Source organism: Elephantulus edwardii, unplaced genomic scaffold (genome assembly GCF_000299155.1).
Source record: "Elephantulus edwardii isolate Elephantulus edwardi_28Jun2011 unplaced genomic scaffold, EleEdw1.0 scaffold00008, whole genome shotgun sequence".
In the NCBI taxonomy this organism is placed as follows: domain Eukaryota; kingdom Metazoa; phylum Chordata; class Mammalia; order Macroscelidea; family Macroscelididae; genus Elephantulus; species Elephantulus edwardii.
In genome coordinates, this window is record NW_006399758.1 from 24,773,518 (window position 1) to 24,785,199 (window position 11,682).

Below are 11,682 nucleotides of genomic sequence, written 5' to 3' on the forward strand. Positions count from 1 at the left end.
CATGTGATATAATCAGTCCCACATATGTTAGCAATCTAGTTAGGATTTTGTAACTTTTATTTATTTAAAAAAATCATTTATTATGTTTTATTGTGAATTGAACATACATCTAATCTAAGTGTGCTCAGTTGTCCATAGGATTTTCGAAGCCCTCCTATTCAGAAGTGATGGCCAATGCTTGTCCTGAGTCTGTTGTAAAGTGGATGCTCAGTTTTAGAACAGTATCTGACAAACATATTTCCTAAAGGCTCAGATAATACATATACAGCTAACAGATTTTGTGTATGTCCCTTCCCCCCTTCTACACATGTGTTGTGGTCCTCCAACCCCACCCCACTCGGTTCCCTTTTCTCAGCCCACTAGTACCTCCTTTCTTCAGGCCACTAGTACCTCCTGCCCCCAGCCAGCCCTGTATGATGGCTTAGGCCTCTGGCCACTCTCTCCATTCCTTTCCTCTCTCCTCTTCTGTGAATGTTGGTGCCTTGGGCAGGCAATCCAGGTTGGCACAAGTGATCCAGGAAGGTCAGGTGATCTGGGGTAGTGCAGGAGATTCAGGTCTTGGATGGTGCAGGTGGCCCAGGCCTCTTATGTGAATTTGACTCCAGACTTTATCTGTGTGGTTCACATCAAATTATAGATAACCTTAGGAAGAATGGAAATCCCAGAACTTTTCATTGTGCACATGAAAAACAGACCAGGAAGCAGTCAACAAAACAGAGCAGTGCATCAGGTGTTGTGTCCTATCTCCATACCTTTCAGTCTGTATGTGGAACAGATCATTCAGGAAGCAGGACTTTATGAAGAGGAGTGTGATATCCTAATGGAGGCAGACTCATCAAAAGCCTGCGTTATGCAGATGATACAACCAGTTGCTTGCCAAAACTGAGAACCTGAGACATTTGCTGCAGATGGTCAAGGACTGCAGTCTTCAATATGGATTGAAATCGACATCAAAAAGACAAATCCTCACCGCTAGATCAGTTGACAGCACCATGGTAGAAGGAGAAGAGGTTGAGATTGTTAACAATTTCAGCTTGCTCAGGCTCACAGTCAACACTCTTGGCATCAGAAGTCAGGAAATCAAAAGGCAAATTGCTTGGGAAAATCCACTGCTAGCGATTGAAGCTCAATATCAAGAAAACTGAGGTTCTTGCCACAGGACCACTTGGCAGCTTTATGATAGACGGAGAAGAGACTGGAGTTGTTAACAACTTCAGCTTGATTGGCACCAGCAGTCAGGAGAGCAAAAGACTAATTGCATTGGGAATGTTGGCTGTTAGGAACCTCTCTAGAGTACTAAAGAACAAAGATGCCAGTCAGGAGACTAAGGTGAAACCTGATACAGGCCATGGTCTTCATAGTTACTTGCTATGCATCAGAGAGCTGACAGTAAGGATGATAGACGAAGGATTGGTGCCTTTGAGTTGTGGTGCTGGAGAATAGTATTGAACATACTGTGGACTGCCAGAATACACAGATCTATATTGTAGTGGGTGAAACCAAGCTGTTCCCTGGACGTAAGGATTTTGAAGCTCTGTCTCACAGAGTTGGGGCATGTAGCCAGGAAGGACTAGTCCTTGGAGAAACTGTCCTTGAAAAAGATATCATGCTTGGGAGAGTGGAATGACAGTGCTGGAGAGGAAGACCTCAGATGAGATGGATTGATAACAGTAACTGGGATAATGAGGTAGGTGTGACAGGATAGGGCAGGGTTCAGAGTTATTGTATGTAAGGGCGCTATGAGTCATAGGCAACTCAGTGGCATGTAACAACATGAATTGAGTGAATGTTTACAAAGCAAATAAATTTTCACTCAGGTGTTCATACATACGTACTTTATAGCATTAACCCCTAATATGTGATCCTTACTTTTCCCGCTTCCTCCTTATAATTCTGATTTTCACCGGTCTTCTATGCGTCACTGTGTCTTCTTTTTCTTAATACCCATATTGTATATTGTCATTCATCCATTTTAATGATTTTTTTAAACATTTAGTTCTGTTGTAATGTTAGCTTAGTGATAGAAGCTGTGCCACCAACCCAAAGACATGCAGTTCAATTCAGCTAGCTGTTTCATGGGAGAAAGATGGCCAGTCTTCATCCATGCAGTTTACTGCTTATGAAAACTTGTTGTCTGACAAAATGTGTCCATTTCCTGATTTTTAAAGAATTGTTCTTTGGGTAAAAGTTGATTTTTCCATTTAACTATTAATATATGTTTTGTTTGAACATTCATACTTTCCCCATTTCTTCCCTGTAATTCTCATTTCTATTAACCAACCCTACTTTTTTTCTACCTTCTGAATTTTGCATCTTCCTTGGTTGGACCATATCCATCCCTCAATAAAAACTTCTTTTACTTTAAACAGACTTTATGATGTCTTAAAATATTATCACAAAGCCAGAGAATAAAATTCAATAAAACATTCAATCTAGTATAAGCCAAGCTTTTTGTAATACAGAAATAATTCTAGTTTTCATGTAAAACGGCAAAGGGTTTAGCACTGCTAGATACTGTCAGTAGGCAGTGAGTGAAATGAAGTGAAGCTCTAAAGTAAAACGTTTATTATTTACTTTATTGTAATAGGCAGATTTCATCAAGATAGTGCATCCACTTGACCTAATTGAGATATATTAGTAGTTCTTTAGCTACTAAAAGATGTTAATAAAAAAAAAGACAAACATTTCGTAATAGCAGTTCTTAAATAAGATTTAAAAAAATGGACCCATTACCTTAGAATTTTTTCCAACTATGGTGATTCCAGCTCCATCAGGTTTTCAATGAGACCAGACTGCTTCATCTTTGTTCTACGGAGTGATGAGTGAATTTGAATTGAACCGCTCACCTCTCAGTTTACAACCAAACATTTAACCATTATTTCATCCAGGCTCCTCTTAATGTTGATAAATTCATATGTTTCTCTAACTCTAAACATTTTTAACAACTTTGAATTGCTCATAATAGTGAAGTTGTGTATATGCATGAGTTTATTTATGGGAACAGTTACCTGGTTTCTAAAGATGCTGTCATTTCTACAAAGACTTTAGACCAGAATGAAAAAAATGGACTTTAATTTCTTCTTTTTATTCTCTCACCAGAGGGATTAGCATTCTTGTATCAGAAATATTTACTCAATGAGTTCCTAAAAAGGGACTATTGCAGTTTTGTAGCACCTCATGGGGGCTAAATAGAAACAAATAGAATAATCTCATTGAATAGCTACCACTTGAAGAGGTTCAGGTCACCTTTTGTTTTCAGGTTTGGAAATGACAATTTGAAGACATAATCACTCAAAGCAACTTTTTGAATGGCAGCATTACAGACAGTGGAATATAAAGTTTTAAATACAGCCTGTCTGTGGAATCCCAGAACACTTGACCATGCTAATACAAAACCTATTCTTGGACCAAGAGGCAGTCATCAGAACAGAGCAAGGAAACACTGCATGGTTGAAAATTGGGAAGGGTGTACGCCAGGCATGTGTCCTATCTCCATACCTTTTCAGCCTATATGCAGAGCAAAATATCCAGGAGTCTGGGCTCTGTGAGGAGAAGTGTGGAATCAGGATTGGTGGAAGATCCAACAATCTGTGTTATACAGATGACACAACCCTGCTTGCTGAAATGGGGGAGGACCTGAAGTGCTTGCTATCATGCTTGGGAGGGTGGAGGGACAGCGCAGGAGGGGAAGACCCTCCAAGAGGTGGATTGATTCAGTGACTGGGGTAATCGGGATGGTGTGTCAGAGGCAGTGCGATTGGCACAGGATAGAGCAGGGTTTAGAGCTGTTGTACATAGGGTCACTATGAGTCACAAGCGACTCGACGGCACATAACAACAACAATATAGAATTATACCCCAAACCAAACCCACTGCTATCAGGTAAATTTTGACTCACAGTGACCCTCCATCAGTTTCCCAATTCTATAAATCTTTACTGGAGGGGACTTCCCATCGTTCTCCTATCGAGTGGCTGCTGAAGACCCTGGGTGAGATGGATTGACAACAGTAACTGGGGTAATGGGAGTAGTTGTGTCAGAGTCATTGTCACTGGCTCAGGACAGGGCAGGCTTGAGGACTGTTGTGTATAGGGTTGCTGTGAGTTGAAGGTGACTCAGTGGCACATAACAACAGCAGCTACCCTTTGCTTTAGCAAAAAGGATGACAGAAGAACTGATGCCTTTGAGTTGTATATCCTATGAACTTCAGAAGAACAAGGAGATATACCTTGGAGAAAGTGTCACCATAATACTCCTTATAGGCAAAGATAGTGAAGCATCATCTTCTGTACTTTGGGAATTTTGTTAGGAGAGGCTGTTCCTTGGAAAAAGACATGATGTTTGGAAAGATGGAGGGCCAGGGAAGAGGAGGACCCCCAGTGGGATGGATTGACACAATGACTGCAACCGTGGGCTCCATGGCACAGGACAGGGGCAAGATTCAGATTTGTTGTTTATACAGTTGCGAGGAGTTGTACTGGATGGCACCTAACAATAAAAAATAATTCACCAGAGCTCCTATTGAATTTTTAGAATGATTAAATAAATTAGTTTATAGAAGGGAAAAAGTGAAATATATTTTTGAGATAAACCTTGTAGTAAACACTTTATGATAGAAATTCCTGCTTGTAATAATAATAGCCGTGGTAGTTATGATGATAAGATCATCAACTAACCAAATTGTAGTTTATAGCCTGTAAGATTCTCATATAATGATGATCATATTTTATAAATAAGAGAACTTGTTTTCAGAGCTTCACCACTATTACATAACTGGTCAGTGACTGTTGGGATTTGAATCCAGAGCTAACTGAATCCTATGGTCTTAATGCACTTTTACTATTATATTATTATACAATAATTCTTTGATTGCTAAATTTGTTTAAAAGAAATTACATTGTGATTCAACTATAAACAAAATGCCCATCTGTTGATAGCAGATGATCCAGGCTGTGTATTTGGTAAAATTAAATTTTTAAATGGAAAATTACTAACCCATTTATTATAGTTGCAGTTTCTATGAACAGACTTTCAAAAAAATGAATATTATTCTAATAAAGTGGATTTCCTTTGATTTTTATTTTTAACTACATTATATAAGTTTGAATAATAAAATTTTATAGAAATGTAACAAAATATTAAGGGAATTATATTTCACATTACTTTTTAAAAGATTTTAAGACTTTTCATAATTATTAGCTACAAATGCCTCAAAAAGCATCATTTAATTGATTATTTTTTTTATTGTGCCTTCAGGATTATGGTAGTAAATTCAGAATGCCTTGATTTAATATTAACTATTTTTTTTCAGTCTTAATTGTCTTTTGAACTAACTTCTCAACATTGTTTAATAATTTTTTTTAATCATGCAAGTTGGCAATTTAAGAAATAATAGTTGACTTTTCAACAGTTTTTTTCCCTAATGTTATCCCTTTTTTCTAGAACTAATATCAAATCTCGAAATTCTACACCACCTAGTTTGGCAAAAAATCCTGCCTCAGGTGTGCCTACAAGCAAAAGAAAAACTTATAATGAGAGCTACATAAACAGGTATGTATATCTCTCAGCTGTCATAATAACTAAAATACAATAAAAATGCTTGTGTGTAATTTTACAAAGACTTCCAAAACATAATCTATATCTAATATTTCCTTTATTGCATGATTTAATTTTTCTTTTAGTATGTATGCTAAAAAAATAGTATGGTCATAACTGATAGTTTTCTTGGACTTTATACTTACTGTTCATACTCAAAGACAGTTTATTCAGCTCAATAGGATTTATAGAGGTGTCCCCCCTTGCTGTAATTTTAAGCATAGCCTTGTTATTTTTACCTGTGCACATTTAATAATAAATCCTTGAAGGCACTGTAATATTGGTATTTTAAGCATCATTTCAATACAATTAAACTGACCTCTAAGGTTGTGATTATGTATATGTTTCTCACTTTTCTTTCTAACCTACCTTCATATTTGCTCAACATTGGCATTCTTTGTTTTTTAAATATGCAAGGAAACTTTCCCAGTCATTTATATTTATTATATATACCCAAACATATTGCAGAAATGTTTAAGGCACCATATATACTTAAAGCATAGTGAGAGACACTGCTTTTGTTTTTTTAAATAGAAGAAGTAGGGGCAGAGAAGGAAAAAGAACGATTTAGGATATGGAAGCAAGAGTGAAGTTAGTCTGTAAAATATATGCCATGAAACTATATGGAGGCTGGCCCTGGACAACAAAGTGGGGTTGAACATTGTAGCAATCAGTGTATGAGTATAAATTGTATATGGTTTCATTAGTCTATAAAGAACATTAAGCAAGTTTCTCTGGAGAAGCACAGCTAGTCCTGATACCTCACATTATTTTTCTATTGGTCATTATAAAGAAGGTAATGTAATAGGTTATTAACTTTACAACTATAAATGTGAACTCTGGTGGCTTAATGGTAAGGCACGTGGTTTGAGATTTAGCACGTGGTTTGAGATTTAGCACGTCTGAGAACCTGCTAGAGGATTAGCTGTGGATCATTTCACACTCAATAGTACATACTAAAAACAACAATAACTATAAATTTGAAGATACATTCCATAGGATTTTTAAAAAGGTCTATAATGAGATAATTATGATTTACTTCAGTGATAGTTGCTTTCTTTCCAGAGAGATTCTTTAATACTGTCTTCTTCAGCTAAGGTTCTGATCTACTTTAAATACTAACAAAGTGAGCTTAAGCTTAAGTGTAGCTCTGTCATTGTTTATACATGGAGCATGCTTTAAATCGCTGATTAAAAAGAATTTAAAATTTTATTAAATGGAGAACTTATAAATAGCATGTGCTTGGATAAATCATCTTATCTCTTCACAGAGGTGGATGAAAGACACCCACAGACAGAGGTGAAAACATTAAGAAATAATTAAAAAATTTTGGTCTTGTTCCTTTTTCTTTCTTTTTAAATGTTGGTATCTGATAGCAATCCCAGAGCTAGGCTCACTTGACTTCCTTTTACTACTCCAGGCCCTATCCTAGATAAAGATAATTATAACCATGACTTGTAAGAAAATTGCAGAGATTTCTGGACTCATCCAGGACTCTTCCACTAAAAACATGTAGAAATATTGGATAAAATAGAGCATGCATCTTGTTGAAGGCATAGCCAAGCTCTCAGCAAAATAAAGATACCTTCATGAAATAAACCTTTAAAGATTTGTCAGGTTGCTAAATTAACCCTTGTGGTGTTAGCCTAAAAATTGGAATTTTTTTTTTTAATCGTTATACTTACCTCCCTCTGGTCTCCAGCTCTTAAATGCAGACACACGGTCTTACAGTTCATGAAGAGCTATGGGATTTGGATAAGAGAAAGAGTGTTTACCACAGTGGGCAGCAAGGCTTGAGGCGAGTAAGTCTTGAGAAGGCAATACTTGAGGGAGACTAGGGCAAGACCCTGTTGAGAATGAGACCCTGGTGGCAAGACACTGATAATGGTGATGGAGAGACAGTGGTGTTGTTGTGAAGAAACCATGGCAAAGTGTAAACAGAGGAAACCCGAGATAAAGGCCAGAGTTAAAGGTTTTTGCTGTTTATGCTAACTAGATGCTTGAAGAAGCAGCTGACTTATAACTGCTCTGGGCAACTTTTTTGGATGATTTAACTTTAACTGCTAAACTGAAACCAGAGCCTGGACTATTTGAGGAATTGTGCCTTGGAACTTGGGCTAAAACCTGGATTTGTTTTAGGTGATATTCTTTGCCTCCCTCACTCTCCAACTTATTTCCCTGATATACCCCATTCCTCAGTACTACAACTGTGAGTCTGTGAGTCAACAATAAATAAAGGAACTTTTGCTGCTGGTGGAGATCTACAGGCACTGTGGGGCTGGGCTATGGGCTCTTTTATCTGCTTTCTGCTTTGGGGCAGTGAGTGGCTGTGTTATTCTCACTCCATCTGGCCCTTTTCAGAGAGTTATTCATGGCCCTGTGCCTCAGTGTCCTCTTTTCAGTACTTTATACAACCCTAATATTGCATGACAACAACAACAATATTGCATCTGTATTTTGACAGATCTTCATGATCTGGACTTGGGCTTTAATGTTGTTAAACAGAAGAATTGAGTTTTTGGATTTGTACAGACTAGGGCTTTAGTGACTAAAGTTCTCCATCCTACCCTCGAGGCTCTCACTTATGTTCACTTTGCTCATTTGGAGAAACTTACATGATTGTTTCTCAGAAAATACAGAAGGATAACCTCAAGCATTTATCTTCATGGAGCCCTTCAGTAATACTAGACCTAATTTTTGATCTGCCAGGTGACCCTTTAAGATGTGAGGAAAAGGGGATCTTTTAAATCATTGTAGAGCCAATTTTATTAACAATCCTGTGTCCTAAACACCCCAAAAACCATTATCTCTTACAACAGCCTCATAAGACATAGCTTCCGGGACATGTAAGGTATATGCCTTGTTTCAAGGAATTGCTCACAACCCCTGTTGCCTGGAAACACTACTGACATTACAATTTTATTACGTTTCATTGTAACAAAGCTGAGAAATTTTCTTTAAAGTTTCTTTTTTTAGCAGGATAGAGAAAATGCTTTATTAATGCTTTTTTCCACAGTGACCAATAGTTATGCCTCAGAGAATGGATGACATAGGACAGTGCATGAAGATAGCAAGTAAACCATAGATAGAAATCCCCAAAGAAGCTTGTCTACTTAAGCCATGTCCAAGAGGGATGTGAGTTTCCCTTGATAATTTTCAACTATCGGTTCACCTCTTGAGTTTAAATCTAGTATCTACATATTAGCTAAAATTAGTTTGTTGTTATGTACTGTCTAGTCAGAACTGACTGCCCATATCCCACAGAAAAGGTAGTGATTTGCCTTTGGATTGGCAGTACAGTTTCTTTCCATTAAGGCACCAGAGTTCCCTAGTGACTTCACAGGAGAAGCAAAGGCCAGCCCTGTTTGGTGTAATATGTCAGTGCAGACATTCCAGTTCACACAGATTACTTAAAGTATTAAAACTATGAAAACCAGACAGTAAAATAAATGTGTTTAAAGTATTTGAAGAAACAGGAGAGGGAAGTGAAATAATTAACAATGGCAAGAAACTACCATTAAAAGAATATGCTGTATTTTTTTTATAAAACTAAAATAGAAATACTTATTTAACAATGGTAAAGTTAGTTTGCTTTCTCTTAACATACTCCCTCAATCAGATCATAGCATCTAATACTATTTTCTTTACAAAGGAATAGTGATAACTATAAATTTGTTATTCGTATCTGAGAAAGGCCCTTGGATTCAAGGAATTATTGTGACAATACAGTTTTCTCATGGAACAGAAAGAAGAAACAAAGTATGACTTAAAAAAAATGGTTTCTTTTTGTCTCAGTGTTTTTTGATTTCTAGCAAATTTCATGAGAAAGTTCAGTGTTTGTTTTTTTTTTAATACTGCTTGCATTGAAGAATTCTTCAATAGTTAGTTCTCTTTATCGTCCTAGCAGGGAGTGTAAACATGCTATTAAAGGGTTTAGATATCTCTTCTTAGGATTAAGTAAATATTTGATCAGTACAGTCTGCATTTACTTCATTATTATCTTTTGTGTGTGTGACCCTTATAATGTCAAGTATTCATCTCTAAACTCTTACATTATTCTGTTAGAATCTTATTTTGCCTTTGTGCACATATCTTGGTATATATGTTCTGCCTTCTAGGTTGTACAAAGAGTATTGTTAAATATTTATTGCATGGCACCCATTCAATGAAACAGTAAAATGAAAGTGAATAATAAGATAAATCCTATGCATATTCTCATCCAAGAGGGTCCGAGACCTTTTCTTTCCATTGTAGTAACTGGCAAGTGCATAGAACACCTTACTGTTCTTTTGCTTATTTTTTTAATCTGAACTAGGGAAATAATGAAAATTAGTTGAAGCAGGCCTTTGATTGCACTTAATATTGCTTCCTATTTCCCAGCGACTATGAGTGAAAGCTACTCATGTGTACTTTATTTTTCTATTTTCTTTGACTTCAGACCAGATGGAGACTACTTGTCTTCAGTTAATGGTGGAAACATCAAAAGCAATGAAGGAAATTCATCAGGACATTTACCAAAATTCTGCCATGAGTGTGGGACCAAATACCCTGTAGAATGGGCAAAATTCTGCTGTGAATGTGGTGTGCGGAGAATGGTCTTGTGAGCAGAGGCTGAAGTCCAGAATCTTAGGACTCAAACTTCTTGGATGCTAGAGCACTTGCTGTATTTACTTTGTGCTGAAAATATTTACAATACCCATTTTAGTAATTTTGGGAATGTTATAATCCTTTGACTATGTAGGATGTATATATATATATATATATATGTGTGTGTGTATATATTGTATATAATAATACCTGATACCCCATTCGCTGTCGTTGAAGGAAATGTTCACGTACCTGTCAAAAATAATTTCAAATGGGATCATTAACTTAGATACTAATTTCTTGGTGGTGGGTGTGAAAGCACATTAAATATACTTCCACAAACTCAAACTTCTGTCAGACTTCAGGATGATCATTACACTAAGGAAGAAAATCACAATTTTTTTTCCCCCAACAGTGTTCATCTTTGAATAGTAGAATAGATGTGGAATTTTGTATTTGAAGATACTATTTTTGGTCACAGTTACTCATATGAAATCAGCTTGCACAGCTCTCAAACACCTAGTTTTATAAATATTAAAATATAAGAGCAAAACCCACTCAAAACATCAGGTCTGTTATGCTTCTCTTGCTGTATAATTAATTTAATAATTTAAATATTTTTACTTATTTTTTGAAAGTACGGCTATGCAGTTTTCTTTTCAGACTGAAGAAAAGATAACCAGTCTTCTATGTATAATTCTGTGTATGTTAAACATATTCTTTTTACTTTTAATTGTGTCTCTAGATTACATTTTTCTTTCATTCCTGTAACCTCATATCTGAATAACAGTCTTAATATACTACTTTATTTTTTGCAAAATTTGAAAACAGTTAATGTACCATGCATAAAATTTTTTACAAATTTTGCATTTTGAAAATGTATTTTTTTTCTGTGTCTCTGAACTTAGAAGTAATTATTTTTAACATTTAAAACAAACCACCTCAGCTAATAAAAAAATAATTGTGCTAATTAAGCATTAGTGCAGGGCATGCAAAGTGAAAAGTATTTAAATTTTAACCTCTTGAAGTATGGTTAGATGTAGCTGTGAGAAAGGAAGGAGGTTAACAGAATGCCTAATTTTCCCCATTCATCTTTTCTCTAGTGTTTAGTATTCACACACTCTTTAGATCACAATAAAAAAACCACAGAAAATATATTGTAATAGTGCATAATTGATTTATTATGTAATGTTTATTATGACCTAGACCTTTAATCATACTTTCTCTTAAAGTGACTAAAATACCGCTTTTAATCATTGTCATTCACAGTGTAAGGCAATATATATAGTAATACATCTCTTTGATTGCTTATACATACATATTAAAAAAATTCTTCAGTAATTTTTGGTTATACTTAAGAGAGCTTGAATCTTCGGGATACAAGTAGATCTTTCATATTTTAAGCAATTTCTGGCTTGCTTATTGTAATTGTAAGGAACAGCAGAGATTTGTGGCCTACAGTGTTCTAATTCTGAAATTTATTTACACTTATACATTACTA

The 11,682-nt window shown here is 35.9% G+C and overlaps 1 protein-coding gene across 1 annotated transcript in view; it reads left to right on the plus strand.

Annotated features, from left to right (window-relative positions):
• Nucleotides 1-10,198, plus strand: part of ZC2HC1A (zinc finger, C2HC-type containing 1A) — a 51,774-nt gene extending 41,576 nt beyond the window's left edge. Inside the window, exons 8-9 of the mRNA XM_006880544.1 lie at nt 5,442-5,549; nt 10,033-10,198. Of these exons, the coding sequence (XP_006880606.1) occupies nt 5,442-5,549; nt 10,033-10,198 (274 nt within the window). The remainder of the gene's footprint in view (nt 1-5,441; nt 5,550-10,032) is intronic.
• The last annotated feature ends 1,484 nt before the right edge of the window (nt 10,199-11,682 follow it).